We start from the raw sequence: 27,281 nt of genomic DNA on the forward strand, positions 1-27,281 counted from the left end.
TCATTGTCCTGGGAGGATAGCTCAGTGGCAACAGAGGTTGGATCCGCGCTTAGAAACCTCTGGGTATTTAAGTGCATCATAAATACGCAACTAAGACAAAAACAATTACGCAACTAAAAAAAAAACAATTCCTGTAACAGCACCTCGATTCTGTGGGAGCGCTTTAAAAATGCTAATACTTTTTTTTTATTTTAAATGTAATTTTTTTTCAGTGATTGTCTCCAATTTACCAGGGCGCTTTTAGTTCACTCTACTTCGTGAGAATCTACGCTTGTAATCCTGGAGAAAAAAAGCACTCTGTAAACATATCACTTTTGTTTTCCCTGAACATTTTAGTTAAGCTAAAATATAATTTACGCATTTGTATTCACCTCCCAAAATAACATGTTATTTTATTAGAGGCTACTCTTTGGGGCAGTGTGTCCATATTTTTTGATATTTTCAACGTGTTTCACAAAATTAACTTCCCTCCCGCCCTTTGCGCAACTTCTCTCGAACAATCTCGTTTTTGCGACGCACGCGGTAATCCCATTTTAGAGCCTGGGAAGCAAAATAGTAGACAACGTAGTAGACAACGTCGCAACGAGCCTTCCCAGACTCTTAACTGGGCTTACCGCGTGCGTCGCAAAGACTAGAATGTTCGAGAACAGTTGCGGAAAGGGCGGGGCGGAGAGAAGTAGTAGTTGCGCCAGGCTTCTGCTCCCTCTGAAAAGACTCCACTTGTGTATGGCCTAAGTGCGGCGCGGTGTTCAAGACACCCCCTGCTCAAACCACAGCCTCCTAAACCCGATCCACGGTCAACCTTATGTGACACCATGATGGCCGCTGTGAGGATGGGTGCTACCCTCTACTCGCTGATGTTCGTGCTTGTTTCAAGTCAAGGTGGGTGTCTTTGGTTTAGCTAGTGTGAGTGTAAGTGGTTCAGTCAGTAACGAAGACAGATTGATTCAGGTGTTGCAGTAGTCCAGGGTGCCCTAATTCCACCCATACTGGAACTTTGTCTAACACGAGTGTTATGTTAATCGAGTTGTGGCTCAATACATAGAATATTTATTTTCCTTTTTGAACAATGTCCTCTTTTAATAGAGGGAGGTGGACATGGGCCAGCCGAAGATGTTTGGCGGTTTGTGGGGCCCATTTCAAAGTGATGTTTGAGGTCCCCCATCCCCTTGGCTATGATAAGTTAACAATGTAATTATTAGATATAACTGTACAGAAGAAAATGCATAGTTAACCACTTAACTGCCATGGGTTTTCCCCAGGTGGCAAGGCGTTTTTTGGTGATTTCAGTATGTCGCCATTCAATCCCTTGTAACTTTTTTGTTACATGAGATATCTGGGCCAAATTTGGGCCCGTAGGTGGTTGTAACACCACCAAGGAATCCTAGTTTGCTGTAGGGGGGTGAGAGAAAATAACCAAAAAGGGAGAAAATGTTGGGGTTTTTCAGAAAATGCCAATACAATGATGTACAAAGAAGCCTGTGGTTTTTTCCTTGTAAGTGCTAGGAACAAATGGTTTGCTGTGCTGAATTCCCCATTTTCCAGGCTTTCAAGAACAGGTTGAGTAGGAACCAAAAAAACATATTTTGATATGGTCATCAGCCGTTTTGTGAGAGGTAGGCGATTTGTCCTTTTTTGTCCAAACACGCTCAAGACCTGCACAATCTTATTTTGAGCAACAATCTTGACAATCTCTGTATCACGGAAACCTGGATCCAAGTTACTAGTGGTCCATCTTCCCTGGCCTCCCACCCACACTACCCATTTTTTTATGCTAATCGCATTGAGGGCTGTGCGGGTTCGGGTGGCCATTATTGCCAAATCCCACTTGGTATTGTTCGCAGCTGCAATTTCATGCACAGGCTGCAAAATCCTACACCTTAAAATGACTCCCTCGCCTCATAAATGTGTCAATATAATTTTGATCTACCAACAACCACTTCCAATGCCAGATTTGAATGAAGAAATCCTCACACTATTAAACGGCCTTATCAGCCCAAACTCTGCGACACTTTTTCTTGGTGACCTGAATAGCTGGAAAGGTGATAAGTGACAACGAAGCAGTAGACCTAGAATCTACTCTCTTAGACAGCGAACATGAAGTCATTAATGCTGACCCAACTATGGCTAATCCACATATACTGGACTGGATCGTGACCAGGAAGCTCAAGTCCCACAATGTCTCTACCACTCCTTGTATATGGTGTATCACTTCACTATTAACTTTACCATTCAGGCCTAAAAACATAATGAAACCAGTTACACGCTGGAATTCTAAAAAGGTGCACCCTTTTGACCTCCAGCTCTGCTCAGAGTCCATTATGTCCAACTCTTCCTCCACCGATCATGTGGACCACTTGTTGTCCTCCTTCAATGACACCTTTACCAAAATGCTAGTTCTTACGGCACCCGTCAAAACTAAATTAGTCAACCCAAGGCACCAAAATTGGTTTACTCCCAAGTTTGGGGACATGGAAACGAAAAAACGAGCCCTGGAACTTCAATGGATAAAACATCTTTCAGAGGCCGCCAGGATAGAGTGGAAACAATTGGATACATTCTATAAAACTCTAATCTTAGACCCAAAGGAAGATGTCTTCAATACCCAAATCCAGCAGTCTTCCAACTCCACTGTGAAGCTTTTCGGAATACTGAAGTCCTTGGAAAACCCCAAAGTCTGAGTACCTTTTCACACCCACCAACCTAGACTGTGATTGGACTTCAGCTGCTTTTAGGGAGAAAATCACCAGCGCAAGGAATAGGATAATTTTAGCTCTGGGAGCCTTAGCCCACACGACAGAGGAAGGCTCGACACTTCCAAGTTTCTCCTTCTCTCAGATTTCTCTTCAGGACCTGACAACGATGCTTTCCTCTATGCATGCAACATCCTGTCACTATAACTTACTGCCTCCCAAACTTATATTGGAGCATCTTACTCATTTTGTAAATTCCTCGTTTAGAAATAGCCTAGTCGCTATTGAAATTAAGAAAGTAACTATTACCCCTATTGCAAAAAAATAACCTTGACCCAACGTACCCTATACCCTACCTATTTCTCAAGACTGATTACATCTGTCAATTCCTCTTGATAATTCTGGACAAGTTTGCTACTTCCCATCTGCAAGCATTTACTGAACTTAACAATCTTCATAGGCAACAATCAGGCTTTCGCCTTTCGTTCAGTACAGAGACTGCTCTCGTGGATCTCCAACCCCATCTGCTAAAAATTATGGATAAAGGGAAAGCTGGGATGTTGATACTATTGAATCTGTCTGCAGCTTTTGACCTTGTCAATCCACAAGCATCTCTTACTGTTTCTTCTGAATCAAGGCCACTGTTCCAAAGATGTGGTGGACTGGGTCCAGTCCTTTCTTGCTAACCGGGAGTCAAAAATGTTATGGGGCTCAGGCTCCTCCCCGGCTTCACCCATTAATTGTGGTGTTCCTTAGGGCGCCTCATCTTGCCCCTACTATTCAATATCTGTCTTCGATCCTTTTGCTCGCTTTTGGAAGAGCTGGGAGTATTTTTTACCAATTATGCTGATGGTACTCAGCTAGTCATCGAGCTGAGTGGGGACTACACTCACGATTTTATTATCCTTAATAACATTTACAACATCATCGAGGGCTGAATGTCCGAGAATTGGCTGTGTCTTAATGCCAGCAAAATGGAGCTCCTCATTTTCGGCTCTCCCCAGGCTCGTTCTAAACTTGGCCCTTCTTATGGCAACTTTCAGTTACAAGATAACATAATTGTTACCCACAAGAAAGTAAAAAGTTTAGGGATTTTATTAGAGGCCTCCCTTAACTCAGATGCCCAAGTGCACTCCCTCCGCCGGAACTGCAATTACTACCTAAGGCTTCTCTGGGGTATTCGCCCCTATCATTGCAAAAGGAACTCTGTGACAATAGCTCGGGCCACTATCTTACCCAGATTGGACTATTGTAACTTCTTGTTATGCAGGGCTTCCAAGTCTTTACATCCAGGCCAGTCAAGTTATTCAGAACAACATGATTTGTGTGGTCATGAATGTCCCTAGAATATCCCACATTTCCAAATTCAGGAGGGAACTTCGTTGGCTCCCAGTGCAGGAACACATTCTTTTCAAAATGGGCACCCTGGTGCACCACTGCCTTTACGGCAAATCACCAGAATATCTTAAAGCCTTGGTACCACTTTACCAACTTACAAGAAATCTACGATCTTCTACCCTTGCCCAGCTTCAGAGACCTAAATGTACACGATCCAGGGGTCTTGGTTCATCTTTTCCAGTCATAGCGACTTCCTTCTGGAATGCTTTACCACCCATTATCAGATCCTTGTCTAACGTGAAGTCTTTCAGGAAAACCTTGAAAACACATCTTTTTAGGTGATTTCGTGGATACAGATACTGTAGCCCGTGATATTTGACTCTCTTTCCTGATATTCCTATTGTCCTGTCCTTTTGTTGTCCATTCGTGTTCTTGTTGCACCCCGATGCCTGCGGGCTGCCGGTGCATTATAAACATTAAAATAAAATAAAGTGTGTAAAACCATTTTAAAAAATACTCACGTTTATTACAAAAAAGCAGATATCACTTATCACTGATGTGACTGTCAAAAAATCCAGACAGGATAACATTTTTTCAAATGAAATAATGGCAACTAAAAGGAATGTGTCAGAAAACATGCAAATAGGAATTAATGTGCCCCTTTAATGAAGTAATTCAAGGGTCAGGAGAACATGCCTCAAAATGTGTGTAAGGACGATAATTGCAATTGAATAAACGCACCACAGAATATGATGATCAGAATTCCTGGGCCTCTGCTTGCTATCCACATTACGTGGTCCTGTGAGTTGTTACATTTGCTCAAAACCAGCCTTACAGTTAAGAGGCATAAACACGATCCATTGTTACTCCCTGAAAACAGGAAAATATGCCCAACTAAAACGGGAAACCATGAACATATAGGAACCTACCCCCTGCTTCTACCCACAAAGTTCCACTGATCTATATATATATATTTTTTTTTAAACTTCTTTTTATTATTCAGCGTGGCAGCAAAACACAAGCGAACAGCGTCAGGCATTACAATATGAATACAGTATACATAATGTAGGTGCGCAGGGGTTACTACACATAATAACACAATCAATGGGCACAATCACAGCATGGAGAGGGCAACAGAAGACTGTGATAGGGGTGAGGACCCGATCTGGTGGGGGGAAGTAGGCGGGGGGGGGAGGTATCTGGTGTCGCGATTAGATCGGACATGTAAGAGCGGAACCTGAGCCAGACATTCCTAGGCCTGGAGTGGGCGGGTTGCATGTGGGACCAAGCTTCCTCAGAGTCCGAGGCCCACGTGACCGCTCTCAGCCATTGGGCGTGTGTGGGAGGTGAGGGGCGAAGCCAGCAGAGCAGGATGGAGCGCACCGCGAGTAGCAGGCAGAGGCCAGATAATTTTTTGGAATCATGGGAGAGGCCTGGGAGGTCATGAAAGAGGCATACCACCGGGGAAGGAACAATGGGATGGTCGATCACAGCAGACACTGTCGAGCAAACTGCCTCCCAAAACTGTGAGAGACGGGGGCAGGACCAAATCATGTGAATGTAGTCGGCATCGTCCCGGCCGCATCTAGGGAAGCTGGAAGGGTGATCCCTGGACATGCGATGTAGTCTGATCGGGGTGTAGTGAAACCTATGTAGTACTTTGAACTGAATGTGTTTAAGCCGGGAGTTGAAGGACACTCGATGTGTGCGCTCGCATAGATGTGCCCAGCGCTCATCCGACATTTCAACACCGAGGTCTACCCCCCACGCACGCTTCAGTTTGGCAAAGTCTGGGACATATCTGGATTGTAACATAGTGTATAGCCTGGAAATTTTACCCCTCGTGGGGCCAGGAGAAGTGAGCTCCTCAATAGCAGGGTCGTCCGGTGGCAACGCGGGGAACGTTTGGTAATTACGCTTGAGGGTCCTGCGGAGGGATGCGTATTGAAGCCATACACTCTGGTCGCTCCTCAGGGGCAATGGGAGATCGGGCCATTCAACAAATATACCCTGGTCAAACACATCACGAAGCAACTCATAGCCCGCGTCCGCCCAGCGACGAACCGTGCCTGGTGGGACCCGCGGGACCCCCGGGAGGAAATTCCAAAGCGGGAGGTTGCCATGGAAGGCGTAAGTAGTTTTTATTAGCCTCCACATCTTCGCTAATGCGATGGACGTGCAGGCGACCGGGCTCTGTGAGTCCAGTGCCAAGGGAGCGGGTTGTATCACCAAGGAGCGGATGTCACGGTCACAGACCGCAAGCTTCTCGAGTCGGACATGCGGGGGAGGGTCCATTGTATTAAACCAGTATGAAGTATATTGGATTTGGGATACCAGCCAGTATTTAAGAAAGTCAGGGGCACCGAAGCCCCCGTTAGACATGGGAGTAGACAGGGTATCAATTTTTAGGCGGACCGCACCCGAGTGCCAGAGAAAGGAATTTGCAGTACGGGTCAAGTCAAGGAAGAAGCCTCCCCCTGGCCACAAGGGTATGTTAGTGAACATGTAAAGCAACTGGGGCAACACCACCATCTTCAACAGCCCTATCCTGCCAGCCAGGGAGATCGGGAGTTTGTCCCAAACCCGGACCTTAGCCGTCAGGTGTGTGAGGTACTTCTGCTGATAGTTTTCCTGGAAGGTCAGCGCCTGCTGGCGCGTTACCACTATTCCCAAGTAGGTAAATGTGGATTGAGCCCATGTGAAACCAAAGGTGTCAGGAGGAGGGAGAGTGCATTCCGTGAGTGGGAAAAGAGTGGATTTCGAGCAATTTACTTTAAGGCCAGAGATTCGACCAAACTGAATGATATCCTCCAGTATTGGGGGTAAGTTGATGGAGGGAGAACGCACAAACAACAATGCGTCATCCGCATATAGGGACACTATGTCCGACTGGCTCGCTGTGCGGAGGCCTCTATGAGCGTGGAATTGGCGGAGCATATCAGCGAAGGGCTCTATTGCTATAGCAAAGATCAAGGGAGAGAAGGGGCACCCCTGTCTCGTCCCCCTGGCGATCTCAAAGAGGGGGGAGCAACGGTCGTCGGTGCGGACCCTGGCCACAGGGGTAGAGTAAAGCAATCTGACCCAGGAGAGAAAGGAGGGGCCGAATTTGCAACTCTCGAGAACCCGCCATAGGTACCTCCATGAAACCGAGTCAAACGCCTTTTGCATGTCGAGGGTGACAGCCACTGCGTGCGTCTCAGGACTGATTCTGTTAATTATGTTAAATAGGCGCCTCAGGCTCAGGGAGGTAGAGCGACCCGGGATGAAACCCGCCTGATCTGGATGGATGATAGATGGCAGGAAGGGAGCTAACCGGAGCGCCAAAGCCTTGGCGTATACTTTGACATCACAATTTATAAGTGAGAGCGGGCGATATGAACAACATTGCGAGGGGGATTTACCAGATTTAAGTAGTACTGTGATTGTGGCCTCACAGAGTGAAGGGGGGAATACACCGGACTCCACAGACTCTTCCCAAAGAGCCAGTAAGTGAGGGAGCAGCTGTGACTTGAAATGCTTGTAAAATTCGACCGGGATACCGTCCGAGCCAGGGGCTTGCCCCGAGGATAAGGAGTCAATCGCGTCTGACAGCTCCTTCAGTGTGAGAGGGGAGTCAAGGGAGGCTGCGGCCTCCGGGGACAGGGCTGAGAGAGGAAGGGCATCGAGAAAGGAGTCGATCTCCTCCACTGATACCTCATCTGAATTAGAGTATAGGGTTTCGTAGAATGTGAAAAATTCCCTGTTGATGTCTTGCGAAGAGACAGCCATGGAGCCGTCAGGCCTCTCAATTCTGAGTATGTGTGGGGACCCCGTCTCGTGACGGATCAGTCGTGCCAGAAATCGACCGGGGCGATCCCCCTCCCCGTATCTCCTCGCCATGCCAGGACTATCCAAAAACCTTTGTTCACAATCCGCGAGGGATCGGAACGTGTCCAATTCCATCCCTATGTCAGCCAGGTTGCCCGGGGTGGAGTGAAGTGAGCATGCAGCTTCCAGGGTAGAGAGTCTGGATTCACTAGCGGCAAGATATCTCCGGATTGACTTAAGGACCCCATTCTCTTTGGACAACGCAATCCCTCTAATATAAACCTTAAATGACTCCCATAAAGTGGCCTGAGACGTTACCGAGCCCGTATTAGTCTCGAAGAATTCTTCAATCGACCGCTCGAGCTCGGAACAGAACTCCGGGTCCAGTAAGGAGAGGGGTTTCAACCTCCAGTTGCGTGTGCGGCCGGGATCAGGAACCCAACCGATGTCACAGTAACTGGAGAGTGGTCAGACAGGGTTCTGGGAATGATCATTAACTGTATAACGCTCTTAACCAATTTGTTGGAGATCACCCATCAGTCAATACGGGAATAGGAATCGTGGACTGAGGAGTAAAAAGAGTACACACGGAGTCCGGGTAGAAGAACCTCCATGCGTCTACCTTGGCGAGACGGGGCAGGGATGATAGTGCAGCGTAGGCTGCCCTGGAAAGTTGACGGGGCCTGGATCCAGATCTGTCGAGGGCTACATCGAAAATCTTGTTGAAGTCGCCCCCACCAAAGGATAGGGACAAGGGGGAAGCCATCAAGGAGGGACGTGACCTGTACATAAAAATCAGGGTAATCTAAGTTAGGGCCGTAAATGTTCAACAGGACCACCTCCCTGTGTTGGAGCGCAGCATGAAGCAACACATATCTGCCTTGAGGGTCTATTTGTGAGGAAATAAGAGTAAATTTGAGGCTCTTGTGAATGAGGGTCATGACCCCGTGGCTTTGGGTAGAGAAATCGGTAAAGAATCTATGGGGACCCCAGGTTTTGGCAAAACGCATACACTGTTCCGCGCGAGCATGTGTCTCTTGTAGAAACAGAATCTTGGACCCATGGCGCTCGGCCTGCAACTGGAGCTGCCTCATCTTTTTATAATTGACCAACCCACGTACGTTCCAGCTCATGAAGGTCAGGTCACTCTCGGTCACAGATGCAGTGGTGGTTGAAAAAGAAAAAGTGTCAATACCCAGCAGGTCAATTTCACAGCCCTGCAGCACCAAGTCTTGAGTACCACCTTGCGGTCCGCCTTCGCTGCCAACGCCAACTTTTTAACAACATAAACCCCGACATGACCCACCCCCACCCACATCCCCCCCCAAACAGAGGGATGACAATCCCAACCCCCCCTCAACAAAAACCAAACCAGAGGCATCAGCGCCTAGGGGCCTGAAGGCGGACTGGCCACCGCAGTCCGGGCTGCGGCAGATCCAAATAAGACAAAAGGTGCCCACAGTAGACATTTGCAAATAACTTGAACGGGGTTCTGGCCCATGTTGATGTGGCACATATTTGTAAAATGAACAAAACAAGCAGATTCCGGAATAGAGGATCAAAGTAACCCCGGTGCAGGAGGGCGGCCGTGCCTGGCCTCTCCTCGTCGGGATAGAAGGATAACTGCAAAACCGTGATCAGAGGAGAGGGGTCAGCCAGGGAAATGTTTGTCGATAAACCTGGAGGCCTCCTCCGGGATCGTGAACCTGGTTGGCATGTTCTATGCAGAGTTTGGCAGGATAGAGCATAGCGTATTTTACTGAGTGATCTCGCAGCCTACGTTTCACAGCTTGGAAAGTCTTGCGTTCACGTTGGACGGCCGTTGAGAAGTACGGATAAAGATGAATCCTTGCGCCGTCCAGTAGTAGCTCACCTTTAAGTCTGGCGGCCCTGAGGAGGGCATCTCGGTCACGAAAGTTCAGCACCCGGGCTATGATGGGCCGAGGTGGAGCACCGGGCCTGGGCTTAGCCGTCAGGGCTCGGTGTGCCCGCTCAATGGCAAAGTGCGAGGAGAGCTTGGGAGAATCCAGGAGCGAGACCAATGTATGCTCAATAAAGTCCTCCATTGGTTCATGAACTTCATTCTCGGGAACCCCGATAATGCAGAGGTTGTTACGCCTCGATCGGGATTCCAAGTCCTCGTTCTTCTTCTCCACCTCAAGGACTCGGTTGGAGAGAGCAGTGACCTCGGAGCGCAGGACACCCAGTGCATCCTCTGCGGAACCGACCCGTGTCTCGACCTCTGACACTCGGCTATCGGTCCGCTCGATGTGGGCCTCAATAGAGGATATAGTACCGTTCATGTCATCCAGTTTTGAGTGGAGTGCAGTGAAGCCCTCACGGATGAAGTCCATCATATTTTGGGATTCCGGTGCTGTGACGGGTGGTGATGGAACAGGGGCCTGCTCAGTGGTCTCCTCTGACGATCTCGACGCAGCCTTCGCAAACATGTTGATGGACCTCTGTTTCCTCACCCCTCCCTTGGTCATCCTGACGATGTTGGAGGTCGAGTGGGGGAGAGGGGGGGAACCCCAGCAGCCCTGGGAGAGAGGCAGGGGGGAGCTCGGACCCTGTACCACGTGAGGGAGAATGCGGAGTGTGGTATGAAACAGGGAGTAATGCAGAGGGGGCCGTGGCTGTGAATCCGTATAGATGCGATATTGCGGTTACCAGTGCAGGCCGCGGGGTCTCAGCCAGCCCAGAGAGACGTGAGGAACAACGCAAGGAGACCTCGGGGGTAGGAGACCCCAGGGATGGGGGCGATGATGCCCAGCGGACGCTGTGAGAGCAGGAATCCAAATATGAGTGGCCAAGTGCGATGAATGGAGAGGAGCGCCTCCCAGCGCAATGTTCCGCAGGGTAGACAGGCCCCAGCCTCGAGCACAACGATGAAGGATAGGGCAGGCAGCCGGTAAACAAAAGGTCCTGTGTGGAGTAGTGGCACCGAGATCACCGTGGCCCCCTCAGAGCGTAGGAGTCCCCCAAGAATGAAGACACACGCGGCCCGCGAGGTCCAAGGCTCCCCCAATGGGGCGAGGGGGTAAAGGAGAGTCCTCGAGGCGGGGGGGCGCCCAGACAAATGCAGGCCAGGGAAAGCACCAGGCCTGGGGCGACACCAACCATTAATGGGCCCAGAGGCTGGGGGCCGCCGGCGGACAATCCGCAAGGTACTGCAGGGAGGGGGTGAGGTAGTGCTACCGCCCAGGGACGTCCGCGGGGCCTCCCCGCCCCACGTACCTGGTGGCTGCAAGGATCTGGCAGCACCACGTGTGTCCCCCGAGCGCTGAAGTCTCGCTGTCGGCGGGGGGGGGGAGAGCTCTCGCCGAGTCGGCACCATGGCGAAGCCCAGCAATCGAAGGGAGGGGCCCGGGCAGCCCCGATGCAGGGCAGACGTCTCTCCAAGCGCGCCCCGGGCCGCCCAGCACCAGCGGTCGCGGCCGCCCAAGCCGGCGGTGCGCGGCCTCAGGATGCGCCCAGACCGCCTCCAGATCTCACCACCAGCCAGGACAGAGGCGGACCGCCACCCGCCGGCGCACATCCACCGGGGCAAGAACACGCCGCAGGCCCCCAGGCGAGTCTGTCCGCCACTCCGCCGGGGCCGGGTTTTGGCGCGCGGGAGCGCTGCAGGCAGACGGGGGGATGGTCACGGCGGCGCCCAAAGATAGCGTTCCACAGCTCCGCTTTTCGTCGGGATTCGGTCTGCAGGGTCCCTGGGGTAGCGGCTCCAAAAGCGTGTACGCCGGGATTGGCTGCCAGGTGGTGAAGGTACCGAATTAGGATCTTGCGATCTGCCGGCCACGGAGCTCGAGCCTCAGGCGGCCATCTTGTTCGGCGCTCAACAGCGCCCCCATCTATATTTTTTTTTAATCAGTAATCCACAGTGCAGTGGCATTGGTAGAAACTCAAATAATACTACTTCATAATCTCAAGAGGAATTTTAAGGGGAAAGAACATATTTTAATAAACATGAAATATCCCTACTGGCAAAGCTAATTAATTTCTTACTCCTTGAAAACTCATTTGATTCGGAGTAGGGAGTAACATATCAGAGCCCTCCTTGTAACCCCGACATAGGAAGTGATATGACAGGATACATTATACAGTTTACAGTTTTGCCCATCCTTACTGAATTTTTGTCTGGAGCACCATTGAAGAAAATCACATATATTTGCCTTTTAAGTCAATAGCAGCAATGTTCATAGGTACAACAGATTGAGTGCTTTCTTCTTTAACTAGGGTCCCCTCTAATGAAATTCACGGTTATCAGTTGGACAAGATACATGGGGATTCTAGAGGCAATAAACGCAAACACATTACAATATTGAAAAGCCCTCAGCAGCTGAGCAGAGAAAGAAACCGAAGGCACAGTTTCCTAGACTGCTCCTATAGCATCCTATCCTTTAGAAAACAAACATTTCCTTCACTGTACTGCCCTGCCAAAACATCCGATTTGGTTGTTGAACATTGTTGATTTGTTTTTCACCCCAAAGGAGTGTTCTCCTGTGCACTTCCATCTGTACCCCACCTCCTGTGTTAGCCTCCAATACCCGTTGACAAGGCTCTTTAAAACGTTAGGGATATGCATCAAGCCCTTAAGCTGTTACAACACTGGCACAAACCCCCAACGCGGATAGCCCGGATGAGGGTGGGATACGACCCGCACTGTTGGAAGTGTCATTGTGAAAAGGGAGACTGTATCCACATGTGGTGGCGCTGCCCTAAGGTGCAGGCATATTGGAGGGAGGTCCGGTCGTGGGTGAAGGAGATGGATGAAATTCAGAGGGACCTCTCCCCATGGCTTATTCTCTTTGGAGTTAGTACAGACGGGGAGCCTGAAGTAGACCAGAGTCATATGTTACATATTATGTTGGTAGCAGTCAGATGTTGACTGGCCCAAATGTGGAGTAACCCAAGAATGCCGGTGGAAAAGGAGTGGGTTTCCAAGATCCGGGCCATATATGATATGGAATACCTAACCCACCTCTTGGCTGAGTCCAAGACCAATATTTAGAGTGTGTGACTCCTTTTCTTTGAAAAATACAGGCGGGTAGATCGGAGGGGTTGAGGAAGAGGATGGAGCGGAATGGGAAAGGAGTGAGCTGCCGACTAAAGATTGACACAGATGGATTTGTGATTACTGAGAGGGATTGGGGGAGAGGTTCAATTGCCCCGCGTTTGGGCATAAACCACAAGGAGAACCCTGTTTATTGAACAAGAAGTTACTAAGGGGGTCCTCACGAGTTTGGCGGTAACCCTTAAATGCAGCGGTAATGCTATTACCGCCACATTTAAGGGTCCGCCAAATCACGGGTTTGGCAGGATTTACCCTCAGCTCTGAGCTGGGGGTAAATGCGCTGGGAAATTGCAGATTTTCGGTGCAATTACCGTGCGGTAATACCGCCGACATTAGTTGTGCCGAACATTTCCCCATTGGGTCCAATGGGGAATAGGGAATTCCCGAATGGAACAAATGGGGAATGGGCAATTAACGTTCTGCCAAATCTGTGATCCTGTGCTAATAGCGCTGCAGGGTTTGGCGGTAACGCTATTAGACCTGGTGGTATCCCGGCATTAATACCGCTGTGATACTGCCCAACTCGTGATGAGGCCCTTAGTGTATAATTTCTAGTGCAGTTATGTGAAAGAATCCATAGCATTGGTGGATTGAGGGTGCGGGGGGGGGTATTCACGTGAGGTCATATTACGAAATGCATTATTGCTGTTATGTGTCGTTACAACTAAAATGTGAATAACATTTGATTTTCAAATAAACTGAGGGATTGTAGCAGTAAAGCACTTACTGGAATATTTGCATACCCTCAATACTTTGTAATACGAAAAATATTTAAGAAAAGGCCATGAATCTGTAAGTGCACAATTACTATGAAGTGTATATAAGATTGTTTGCAACATACCTCACCTTTAAATTGTTGGGTAGGATTATAAAAATCTTCAGTGAAACTGTTTTTGCATAGCAGCGAGTTAACATAGAATTTGTTAAGGTCTATGCCCCATGGAACTTTGAAAACCTGAAAAGTTGGCAGATTGTGTGAAAAGCATTCTAGTAATCTGTATATCGGTTGCCATAATATTATATATGAATAATGGCATACATAGTCCATACCCATTATCCCTTGCAGGCCAGGTAAATGATATTGCAAGCTCTTCGCTTATAAAGTAGACATGACATTTGCCAAAAGAATATCCTTAGAGGGCAAATTAATATTTGAGTTTTAGAATGCATTAACTTTCAAGGAGGGGCTGCTTCAAAGTGCTTGTGTGACATACGTAGGCCGCTTCAAAGTGCTTGTGTGACATATGTACAAAGAATAGGAATCATGGGATGAGGTTACACATTCAAGTAGCCTGGTTACTTGCACTCAGTATCTGATATTTGAGCTGACAGTTGGGCTTCATAGTCTGGGTGATGCTGTTGCTAAGGCGCCATGAGTAACAGAAAATCTTGTACTTAAACGTCATTCATATTAGAAACATAAAACAAGTGGATGTAGGTACAAGTCTGGTAACCTTTTGTAGAGCCAAGGTAGGCAGAGTCAAGGTTGTCTGGTAATATATTTGAATGAGGCCTGGGGTGGAAGTTCGAGTTATAAGGTATAAGTGTGTTAGAGTCAAGTATAGGAGTCATGGGTAGGGACGGGAGATAATTTGGTTAATGTGTGCAGACATCTCTTAATTTTATCTTCTGTTCATGCAGTAACCTTTTCATATTGTCTTTTAACCTATTGTGGAAGTATTCTACTTTTAGGGTGTGGGGGCTTTTAAGATCAAGCTTGCATAGTAGGGCAATGTAAATAAGATAGACCAGAATATCAATACATGTTCATATAATTTATTTTCATTTTGAGAGAAAGCAAATATTAGGTCCCTGTTGTGCGTTGTGCATTATTAAATCTCTTTGAATAGGTGGGAATTGTCTGTGTGCATTGCTGAAATTCTTCTGGGTGGCACCCAGAAGGTAGTTGGGCAAGTGCACATGCGCACAGCTTAGAGGGAACATTGCTCTGGAGGGTAGAGCCTCCAAGTGGGCGATCCTATTTTCTGCATCCCTGAATTGTTATTCTCCGTCCTAAAGAGCCTATGTTCGATAGTGTCACATTTTTACTAGGCAGCTGCCGGAAACAGCTTCAGAGGTTTCACTTCCTCTAGGACGGTATCTAAGACGTGATCTCCTGCTGATTTGTGCTGGGATATTAAGTCGTTCTTGGGTCTTTTAAGGTTTAAGGTGATGGGCTCCTTCTTGTGTGCTCTTTCATGCTTCGCTTGTGTTATGTTATGTTATTTTATTTATAATGTGCCAAAGCCCAAAGGCATCCAGGCACCATGAAGAAGAAAATTAAGCCCTGTCTAATAAAGCAGGTGGCTAAGTCAGAGTTATGAAAACAGAAAGGTCTTTAGCTGTCTCCGAAAGGCCAAAAGATTAACTGTGTTACGCAAAGAGACAGGCAGGGCATACCAAGCCTGTGCGGCCTGCACATGGAAAGCCCAGCCGTTTCCACAAGCTCTTTTGACTCGGTCGACTTGTAGGGAGCAGACCTTAGCTGATCGATGAGATCTACTTGGAGTATATAGTCTCAGCCTGTTCCTAAAATGTATGGGTGCATCACCATAGACACACTTATGACAGATGGTCAGAAGCTTGAATTGTACTCTGGCTTAGACTGGCAGCCAATGGCGAGTCCTCCTGGCTGCTGATGTAGGCTCTGAGCACTTCAACTGAAAGACAATGCGTACCGCAGCGTTTTGAATTTTTTGAAGTCTTTGAAGATCTACCTTTTTCGCTCCTCCCAAGAGGGCATTGCAGTAATCTACTCTCTGTAGTGTTACAGCTTGGACCAATTTCTTGCGGTTATCCTCTGAATTCAGAGGAGCCACTTGACGGAGCACTTGCAAGTAGTAGTTGGTGCTTTTTACAATTGCATTAACATGGACATTGTTATCTACATTTACCTCCAAGTAAATACCCAAGGCCTTAACCTTGTGTACCACTGGAATCTGACATCCGTCAACTAAAAAACTGTCATACATGGGATCCAACTTCTTTTTGGCTTGCTTGGGGCCGTATAACATTAGCTCCGTCTTTGTGGCGTTAAGGCAGAGCCAGTTAGTCGTCATCCACCATTCACCATCAAATAGGCCTGATCTAGTGTTTGTTGGTCCTAATCTCCAGTGCCAACTGAAAGTCGTCTGCATAATTGCAGAAGAAAAGATCTGAGTTTTCAAGATCCTTACATAGTGGGATAATGTAGATATTAAAGAGCAGGGGTGAAAGATAAGCCCCCTGAGGAACTCCACAGATCATAATCTCGGCATCAAAAGCACTATCGCCCCAATGTACTCAGGATCTACGCCCTTCAAGAAACTATTTGAGCCAAGTTATTGCCTCCCCCGAAAGACCTCCGTCAGTGGACATGTGTTGCGATTGTTGCCGGTTGTTGGATGGTTAGATTAGGGATAGTTGTTTGAAGTTGTAACTGGAGCTGCACTGGCAGGAGTGAGGAGTTTCCTGTAATATTTCCTCCACTGATGTGGGTGGAAGCATTGTTTCAGTAGTTTCTGGTCGAGGAAAGATCAGGCAGAGAGAGCAGCATGTGGAGTGCACTAAGGAGGTTTACATGTTGTTCTAGATTGCTTTTCTTTGATCAGTTATTCCCTTCACTGGATAGTAACTTGAGCTTACCTCAACTTTTGACGCCGCCCCACCCTTTTTTTTGGTAGCTCTCTGTTATAGCTCTGGGTTAGTAGGGTGGACTTGGAAAACTTTGAGTCCAATTTGCTCCTCTCAGGGAAGCTGGGCTGCTTATTGAGTACACCCTCTGCCCCCTCCAATTGGAGGTTGCCTGCTCTGTTAGGATGCTAGTAGGGCACTAGCTGAGTTGTAGTTTCTGCTGGTTGCAAGCTACTTTGTATCTCTGACTTACAACACATTCTGGTTACGCTTCTTTCATTAGTTTAATCCACAGCCTGCCCAGTTGTTGGGGTGGTGGGAGACAGGGGGGACAATGGGCCTCATTCCAAGTCGGGCTGTCCGATAAAAAAGTGACAGTGTTTGTGGATACCAGCACTTTACTGGACCGCCCGGCTACGGGTTTTCCAGTGGGGCACCTGGGTTACCTGCAGCTAAAAGCTGGAGATTAGCAATGTGCCCTACTGGCAATAAAAGCTGTCATTACTGCTGCCGGCATTGCAGATGGCGGTAATGATGGCAAATCCCCTCATGGAGTCCTATCGGATTCCATGATTGGGGATTTACACTGTTCCAATGGCACTCGTAATCCGGCGGCAATGTCGCCAGACTGAGTGCCGGCAAAAGTAAGTACTAAATGCTGGTATCCATCGGCTCTACCGCCAGGATACCGGCATACTCAAAATGAGGCCCAATGTCTCTATTTCACTTTGCCCCACTCTGACTTGAGACCACCTTCAGTGCATTTTTCCATTGGTTTTCCTCGTTTCAGCGGCTTATTTGATGCCTTTCGATACCTTGTTCCATAAAAACAAGTTCCTTATGCCAGACCTTCTTGTTCACATCGCCATTTCCCGCAGTGGCTAAGTCATGCTTGCCTACCGTTATCATTGATCTGACAATGTCTCCCTTTTCAATGCAGGGTGATTGGAATGCTTTCTTGTTGTCATGCCAATATGCTACAGCTATGCACCACAGCATCAAGTTGACGTCCATCGCTTTGACTTTTCTGACATTAGGTAACCATGGAGGTAAATGTGTTAAAAAAGGCATATTGTCCTGTCATAGACTGGAAGGGAGATATTCCTGTGGTAGTAATGTGATGTGCAGCGATTGCTTCCAGAGCTGTTTTTACTGGATACGTATTTCAGGCTAACACAATTTATAAAGTTCCTTTAAAGTATCGGTTCTCCCTCTCAACCAGTTGGCTTGGGGGCGTTAATAGGGTGGCTGTTCACTGCTCAGTGTTATTTAGTTGTATGAATCTCCAAATTTCATTCAAGGTGAGTTTTACTCGATTATCATTTGCTATTTGTTGTGGAATTCCTTCACGATAGAAGACTTGTTTCATGTCTTCCATCACAGTACTAGTGGTTATGTCCAACACAGACTGTAATTCGATCCCTTTTGAGTGATAGTCCTCCATGACTTTTCCATATCTGAAGATGTAGTCTGCGTACTCCAATGATCCTATGAAGTTTATTCCAACTTTTTGAGATGGAGTTTCTGGAACTTGTACTTTGGACAGCGGTGCAGGTGACAAGGTATTTATTATTTTTTTAAACAATTTTTATTAATTTTTTTTCAGCAAACAACACAAACCAAACTTGCAGTGCATATGGAAACATTTTAAATTTACATCACTCCTTCTATGTCCACTGCTTCTCCCTCCCCCCCCCTTTCAAGCCTACCCTTCTTCATGTCCTATTTCTTCGTCTTGCAGTAGGGATTCCTCTTCCATGGTCTCTGTTGGGTCCCCATCACTTGACCTGTCTTGCGGGGGCCCAAATAACGTAGCTATTAGATGTTTCCAGGCTATCAAGGTTTCAGCCTCCTCCTTCCCCCCAGAACTACTGGCTTCCTGCCATACTGTGGTTTCAGCTTCGCCCCATTTTTGTAGCTCTTGCCACCATACTTCTATTCTTGGTTTATGACATGCTTTCCACCCCATAGCGATTCTTCGCTTTGCAAGTACATACGCCAGATCTTTTAGTTTACTTACGTGCTTGAGTTTACGTGGTCTAGGAAACCCCCCTAACAGACAAGCCCACACTGTATCCACCACTATCTTAATCCCTTTCTCTTCCAGTCTATGTGCTACTTCTCCCCAGAACCTTTCAATTACTGTACATGTCCAGAACATGTGCACCATTCCGGCGTTTTCTTCGTCATATTTGGGGCAAGATTGTCGTCCTGTGTTTTTGAATTTGGCTATCCTTTGGGGTGTCTTGTACGCCCAATGGGATATATATAACTGTATCTGTTGTAGTCTTGCATTCCTTGACACTTTCTTATGGTACCCTGGGGCTCGCTCCCACATCCCATCGCTCATTGGGGCACCCACTTCCTCTTCCCAGTCCTGTCTCAGTTGTACCACTTCCTTTCCCACTTTAGACAACATCAGCTCACATATCCTAGATATCTCATGTTCTCCTTCTGCTATGTCATATATTGTATCTATGGTGGCATCTGGTTGATCTTCTAGTACTACTTCAGACCATGTCTCTTTGATTCGCCGCACCACCCTGTGGTATGTGGTATATTGGCCCTCATTACAACACCGGCGCTAAACCATGGCGCTATTAGCACCATGGTTGGTGCCGGTTTTGTAACGAGTCCGCCATGGTGAAATGGGGAAATACCGCCCCATTCCAAGGTTGGCGGGGCGGTATTTCCCCATTTCCCCATGGCCCTTCCCCATTCCCATTTTTGCCCCATAGGGCTCAATGGGAATGGGGAAGGCGGCAATTACGGTACCGCAAATTGCGGTACCGTAATTGCCTGCGAGGTCCCTTTGCAGGTCCCTACTTTAACGGCTGGTCCAGACCAGCCGTTCAGGTCGGGTCCCGCAAAGGGACCTCGTAGTAAGGTGCTAAGTGGTTAACGGCGCCGCAGCCTTTTACAGCGCCGTTAACCACTTAGCGCCTGGGTCGTAATGAGGCCCATTGTCCTGTATGTAGCCCCGTTTCCTCCTCCAACATCTTAAAGTCTTTTATCTTCCCCTCCTGCCATATATCTCCCATTGTAGCTATCCCAACTGGTTCCCAGTGCTTCCTGATCATCATCCGTAATTGCTTTTCTTTTCCTGCCAATGCAACTAATGGCACCTGCGGGGAACATGGGAGTGGATTCTCCATTACCTGACAGGCCCTACGCATATCTCCCACCCTAACATCATCATCCTTGAGCGCCCTTCCATATCCGATCTGGGCAACTACATTATTTCTTTCAAAAAGAATGGGGCACAGTCCAGTCGAAACAGCCTGGACTCTGAGGTTGGTTCTTCAGAAAGCCATTTTGCTACATATTGTAGCTGGCTTGCTATATAGTAGATTTCATAGTTTGGCAGTTTTATACCCCCTTTCTCGTGTGGGTTTTGTAGCTTCCAAAGTGCCACTCTGTTTCTCGTCCCATGCCAGAGGAATTCCCTGCATATGCTATGTATCCCAGCAAAGAATCGCCTTGATATCAGGTATGGGATGTTCCCAAAATAATGCAATAGTCTTGGCAGGACCACCATTTTCAGCATTGCCCCTCGTCCCATCATCGCCAAGCGGAGCTTCACCCAGAACTTCATACTATTTTCAATACTCTTGATCGCCTTCTCGATGTAATGCTGGTGCTCTGCCTCCACCGTATGGTATATGTCTATCCCAAGATATCGAAACGTACTGACCTCCCATGGTATCTGTAAGACGGGTAACTGATCTAACAGGATCCCTTTATATCTGCCCAGTGGAAATATGCAAGATTTTTTTAGGATTCACAGCTATGCCAGATAGCCTTGCAAATCGCTCCATCACTTCCAGAACATACAGGAGGTTCTCTTCTGGGTAGCGTAGATACAACAACATCCTATCCTATCCTCTGCCTATGGAGTCAACTACTTTGCACCAAGTCCACCTGGACAACTCTCCTAATGTACTGCGTCCACCTTGCTCTATGCCACCTAACCATGCAACCTACATTGCATATATTGATATGCCACTGTCTATTTTGTCCTGTATTTCTTGTACCCATGTAATCTCAGTGCATTCTCTTGCAATTATGTAATTTACTCTGTATATACTGATGTGTTATTATATATGTCGGCCTGTTGGCCATGTAACTAAGTTTAACATATCCTTTCTGCTGCGCCCTTATGCTCCTGGGTCTGGTGCGCATTATAAATAATAAACTAAACATATCATCTGCGTACAGGGAGGTTGAGTGCGGTTCCCCTTTTATGGTGATGTCTATTATGTCATATTGTTGACTCAGGTATATTGCTAGGGGCTCTAAGGCTAAGATATACAGCAAGGGGGACCACAGGCATCCTTGTCTGGAGCCTCTACTTAGTTGCCACCTCTCTGATATTACAGCTCCTGTTTTGACCCTGGCCAGAGCCGAGCTATATAATATTTGAGCCCATTTGAGATACCCAGGTCCTATTCCATAATTGGTCAGGGCCGCAATCCACCAAGGCCATTTGACAGAGTCAAAGGCCTTTATTGCGTCCAGCGATACTATTGCCAATTCGCCTGCATCCCCATTCGCGTGTTCAATGACTCGGTGGAGTCGTCTGAGATTGTTAGATATATTCCTATTGGGGACATAGCCAGTCTGGTCAGGGTGTACTAATGTATCAATGACTCTCCTCATTCTGTTTGCGAAGACCGCTGTTAGTATTTTACTGTCCTGATTCAGCATTGATAGTGGCCTGTATGAGCCGCAATCAATGGCAGGCTTATTGGGTTTAGGGAGTGGTATAATAATCGCCTCTCTTAGGCACTCTGGCAGCCTTCCCACTTCATATGCCTAATTTAGCATCTCTAAAAGCGGGGGGAGCTCCTCGTTTTTGTACATTTTATGAAATTTGCTAGCGAGTCTATCAGCCCCCGGAGTCTTGCTGGTGGGTAGCTGCACCACTACCTCTTCCAGTTCCTCTAGAGTAATCGGAGCATCCAGCTCCTCTCGCTCTTCTGCGCTAATTTGTGGCAACCCAATGTCTTCCAGTGTTTCTCTTATTTCCCTGCAATCACTTCCCTCTTCATCACCGTACAAGAGTCGGTAATAGTTTATAAATTCCTGATTAACGCCTTCTTGGGTGTCCTCTATGCACCCATCATCCTTCGTTATCGTTCTGTTTGTGGGTCTAGGGGTCTCGCTCTTATATAACCATGCCAGGGCCCTCCCCGGTTTGTCCCCTCCTGCATGCTGTCTCTCTATATACTTTTTATAATTGAGATTGCACAGTCTCTCCCAGTGCCCAGTGCATTTTTGTTGCAGCCTGAGTATTGCTTCACTATCTTCCCTGGTATTACCTCCCCTTTTTAACGCTGTTTCTAAATCTGTTTCTGCATCTTGTAATTCTGGTACAATCCCTCCTTGTAGTCCCTTGGACTTATCTATGGCTATCCCCCCCAATACCACTTTAAAGGCTTCCCAGATCATGCCCGCTGTCTCTACACTGCCAGTGTTGATCTCAAAATAGCTTATTATTTCCTCTCTCAGATCCTCCCTAAAAATAGTATCTTTCAACACCTCTGCTCTGAGGCACCATGTCAGTATCCTTGCTCTCGGTGGTCGGTATTGCCATACCAGTATCAATGACGAGTGGTCTGAAAGGACTCTCACTTTGTATTCTGTCTGCGCTATTTCTGTCATTAGCTCCTGTGTGACAAACAAATAATCCAGCCTGGTATGTAAGTTTTGTGGAGCTGAATAATGTGAGTATTGTCTGTCCTGTAGATGGCGCGACCTCCATGCATCCTCGAACCCTAAGTCTGTTAACAGTGACTGCAACGTCCTAGCGGCTGGAGTGGGTCTATCTATTTTGCTATCAGATCTATCTATTTTTGGTTTTAGTGCGCAGTTAAAGTCTCCTCCCCAAATCACTGCCCCCCCTAAGCACATGCTGAGTTTGTTATATAGAGTCCTAAAGTATGCCACCGTATCCTGGTTCGGGGCATATGTGTTTATAATGTTTATTTCCTTGTTTTCCAACAGCCCTCTTATTATAACCATCCTCCCATCTGCCTCAACTGTAGATTGCAATAGCTGACATGGGACATGCGGTGCCACCCAGGTAATCACCCCTCTAGCATAGGCGGAATATGTTGCGCCTACAACGGCCCCCCTCCACTTCTTCCGGATCACCTCCAGCTTTTCTTGTGTGAGGTGAGTCTCTTGTATCAAGGCTATATCTATTTTCTGTCTACACAGGTACATCATAACCTTATTCCTTTTTAAATAGCTATTGAGCCCTCTAACATTCCAAGTAATTGCTTTAAGGTCCCCCATAATGTATTAGGATCCCACTCCTCCGTCCGCAAGTACAGTCCATGTCTAGGTTCTTCCCTTTTTACATGTAGGCTCGTTCTCCAATATAAACTTCCCCGAATGTATAAACACTCCCGCTTCACCACCCTCCCTATCGCCCTCCTCTTTTCCCAGCCCCAACACACTCCCCAACTCTTCCCCAGCTTCCCCCCTTCCCCCTTTACCCCCCCAATCCCAACTTACCCTTCAACCTCCGCCCCAACTGTTGCCCAGCTCCATCCCTGGATCTCGGGCACCCCCGCATCTAGCCCTTTTCCAGCTATTGCCGTACTCACGGCTCAGCAGGGAGATATCGCCCTAGTGGCGATCCTACTATTCTAACTCCTAGGGGTAGGGTGTCTCCATCCTGTTGCTCCTTTTTTGGTCATCAAGCTAAGTGCGCCTAAAGCCAACCACTTTGTTTTTCACATTCTATATTCTAGTCCCACGTGTTCAAATGTCACATGTTACAGTTTCCCATTACTATCTTTACTGGCCGCGCCATTGTTGTCTGTTCTACTGTCTCTGCCCCCAGCCCCCCCGCCCACTTCTTATCATGCATGGCTGCTTAATCACTTATTGTGTTCCTCTCGGCCTTGCTCCTCATCTCGATCCGGACAGCCATGTGCGTCCAACCATGTCGCCACTTCCTCCGGGGTGTCAAAGTTCGCTTTGCCTTTATGTAAAATCTTGAAATTTGCGGGATACAAGAGCATGTATTTAAATCCAGCTGTGCGCAGTCTCCTCTTGATCGCCACATAGCTGTAACGCTGTCTCTGTACCATCATAGTGTAATCAGGGTACCCGGTGATGGTCGCTGACGCTCTTTTTATCGTCCCCCCTTTCCGGAAGAATTCCAAGATCTTCTCTCTGTCCCTGTAGTTCAGGATCTTCACTATGATTGCTCTAGGGGGGGCTCCGGGTTGCGGTTTCCTCATCAGGGCCCTGTGTGCACGTTCAATTGCGAACCCTTGGGAGAGCTTGCTAGCTCCTATTTCCTGTATAATCATGTTCTCCACATAGTCTGTGGGGTCTTGTCCTTCTTCCCCCTCTGGCAGGCCGACCGCGCGTATGTTGTTGCGTCTCGCTCTTCCCTCGGCCTCCTTTGCTCGGTTCTCCAGGTTGGCCACCTGCTGTTTTAGTATGTGAACTTCCTTAGCATTGTTTGTGCTGGTTTCCGTGTTGGTTTTCACTGCACTCTCTAGACCACTCGTTCTCTCCGCAAGCGCTCTCACATCTTGTCTCAGCAGATTGACAATCGATCCCCACTGCATCTATCTTGGTTTATAGCGCGGTTCTCAGATCTGCCATCGCTATTCCCCACGAGGTTTTCAATTCAGTGATGGCTGTTAAGATCAAGTGTTCCTCTCTCGGCGATGCCTCGTCTGCGGCTGCAGTAGCCATACCTTGTGTTGGGGTAGTGGGGGCTGCTGCGACTTAGCAAAGATGTCTATTGTGGGCTGCCTGCCCTTAGTTTTGCCTCCCCTTACAGACATTTTTCTGCCCTGTCTTCACACCTGGGTCCTTTTTTCCAATAGTGAGCGGGTCTTTTGCTCCATAGCCGGTTCTTTCCCGATCCTCTCTGTTATCAGGTCCAGATCCCGCCTTGGGGCTTATGCACTGCTTCAATGGCTTGTGGGCTGGGTGCTAGCTGCTCTGTACTGAGAGCTTTGCGGGATCTCCTTGCTCCCTGTCCAAGGATTTCCTTTCTTCCCTTCACCTCTGCAGTAGCCCCAGTATTGTTTAACCTCATGCGCACTCTTCTCCTGCGTGGAGCCCTGGCCGCCTCCGAATCTCACTTCTGGGGTAGCCCCAGTTTTATTTCCTGGCTTTATGAGGGGTCCACCTCTTCACTTTACCATGTCAGCTGCCTATATAACTTCTGCCGCGGCTTAGCCTTGTGTCTCATGGGGGGCTTTCCGCCTTGCAGTGCCCAGCCTTTGCCTTTGTTTTCCTGGCACCTGTGTTTATGTGCCCAGCTTTGTCACGGTGTGCACCTGCATTGGTGGTGACTTTGTAGTGTATCGGGGTTTGAACACCAATATCTGTTAAGCTTCTTCCGGGGCTTTCTTATGTGTCAATGCGGTGCCTCTTCCCCGCAGGGCAGATGCTGCACTCATGTTGATGGCATCTTGTTGCAGGGCTACGTTCCGTAATTTCCATCTGCTGACGTACGGTATTGTTGGCCAGTAATGTTTGTTTATTGTTGTTCCTTGATGTCCGTACGTTTTATGAGGCAGCTCTCCAGTGTTCGCCCGCGCCTCCTATATGGTGCATCTGTTTTTCGCTATAGCCGCACGTCCTCTGTTCTCCGTGCGTGTGCTGTATTTATTATGCGCGGCTGCTCCTCCACCTCTGGATCCTCCTCCCTGCTGCGGCGCCCGTGTCTGCTTTGCAAGCCCGCTTCCTGGGCACCTTGCATCCGTGTCCCAGGGGATCCCGGGCTTCACAGCGCAGCTGGTGCTCGCGCTTGTGTGGAAATCGGCTTCCCGTTCACGATTGCCCGCAGGTCCTTCCTCACGTCACTGCGATCCAGGTGCTCCAGTACTTCGCACCATTATAGGGTATGCCGGTTGTTTACCACGCTCAGAAGCGATCGCCCATCCCTTGCTGCAGCGCTTCTCATGGTGGGCACGGTGCAAGCTCTCGGAGGCTCCTTTGTTTGATACTCGCCGCCATCTTGCTTCCAGCCTCACATCGGCCGTTGGAGGCTACAAAGTCTCATAGCTTCTGTCCCTGACATTCAATCTTCTCGCGGAAAGATGCATCCGATTCAACACCCATTCACGTTTCTTTTCTTCCACGTTTCTTGTTGTAATACGCGGTCAGAAGGCATGCGCTCGTCTGGATCATTTGTTGGATCCAGGAGCACTCGGGTGAAGCAGCCTATTCCATGGCTGCCAAGCCACGGCCCCCCAGGTGACAAGGTTTATTGTATGTGTTGGCCTATTTGTGGCGCTCAATAGTATTCTCACACTTTTCCTTGAGTTAAAGTAATGCCTATGTGTCCTTGATGTGCTTTGTCTATGACAGTTTCTCACGGTGCATGATGAGAAATTCCCTTTTCAACCCTGAATAGGATATCATTGACTAAAGTCAGTTTGAGAGCAATTTTTGTAAAATGTTGCAGTGCTGTGGGGCGTGCCCTCTAATCTGGCAATCCCATTTTCATAAATGGAATGATCGTCAGCAAGACTTCATCTTGAAGCATGGTTTTTCGCCCACTCCGAATCGGAAAGAGTGCTGCCTATGTCAGCATGTATGCCATCAATGAAGGACATGATGCAATCTCCTGTTAGAAGCTTGTCATCTTTACTATCCGCTACTGGTAACCAGGATGGAGAGTTCACCAGACATACGTCCTGAAGTATTCGGATGCCCACACCCACGCAAGTAACTCCTTTTCGATAAACAAGTAGTTCATTTCTGATGGGGACAAGCTTTTTGAGCAAAGACGAATACTTTCTCCTCACTGCCTTTCTTCTGGTTAAGGGTGTTATATAATCCATATGCACTCTCAGATGTCCTGATGCACGTAGTCCAAGTTGGATCAACCAAACTCGGGCATGGCGCGTTGATGACCAACTCTTTTACACATTGAAATTCTTCATTTTGGTCTTCTGACCATATAAAGTCACTGTTTTTCTTTTTTTTAAATTATTTTTTAATTGATTTTCAACATGTAAATGCATAACAGGCAACAATACATAACAATTCATTTTTTCCTTCCCCTCCTTCCCCCGCCCCACCTCTACAATTAATTTCCCCTCCAATGTGAATTAGTTTTTAAAAGCCATAAATCGTCGCTGATAAATTACAAGGGACATTGATTAATTCATAGACCAAACAAAACAAAAAACGCTTGGATCTGGTCAGCAGGTCATCAATTCACAAGGTCATCATCGAGTTTCAAAGGTTCATAAAGTGCTTCATATGTTGCGGTTGAAAGAACATATGTTCCCTGTCTGAAATTTCCAGCCCCAGTTCCCTCTCCCAAACTTGCATGTAAGGGAGTTTCTCCTCTAATGGAGCTTTATCTAATAGCTGATAACATGAGGTTATTCTATGCGATTGTTGCCCCTCGCGGATTTTAAGTTCTATACCAACCGGGATTCTCGTAGCAGCTTGACGGGTACCCCTATTGGTTAGCCAGTGTCCGGTTGAATATATCTAAAGCGTTCTGTCTCTGGGAGCCCACATTTTTCTTTGCACTCTTGGAAAGTCAGAGGTTCTTGGTTGGCATACAATTCCCTCAGCCTTACGGGCTTATCTTGACTCCAGTTTTGATATGACTTAGCATCTAGCCCAGGGGTAAAATCCGGGTTCTGAGTGATAGGGGACAACGGGCCCAGCCCCAACAGACTACCCCTCTGTGAACAAGCAGGGTGGTGGGAAGCATCTCACCCCAGTGACTCCTGGCTTCTTTGGGGAGAAATGGG

The 27,281-nt window shown here is 47.8% G+C and overlaps 1 protein-coding gene across 1 annotated transcript in view; it reads left to right on the plus strand.

Annotated features, from left to right (window-relative positions):
- Window positions 1-636: 636 nt before the first annotated feature.
- LOC138493169 (disintegrin and metalloproteinase domain-containing protein 9-like) overlaps window positions 637-27,281 on the plus strand; it is a 4,098,706-nt gene continuing 4,072,061 nt past the window's right edge. Inside the window, exon 1 of the mRNA XM_069620352.1 lies at window positions 637-882. Coding sequence (XP_069476453.1) covers window positions 816-882 — 67 coding nt within the window. The 5' untranslated portion in view covers window positions 637-815. The remainder of the gene's footprint in view (window positions 883-27,281) is intronic.

Source organism: Ambystoma mexicanum, chromosome 10 (genome assembly GCF_040938575.1).
Source record: "Ambystoma mexicanum isolate Mex_15411 chromosome 10, UKY_AmexF1_1, whole genome shotgun sequence".
Taxonomy (NCBI): Eukaryota; Metazoa; Chordata; class Amphibia; order Caudata; family Ambystomatidae; genus Ambystoma; species Ambystoma mexicanum.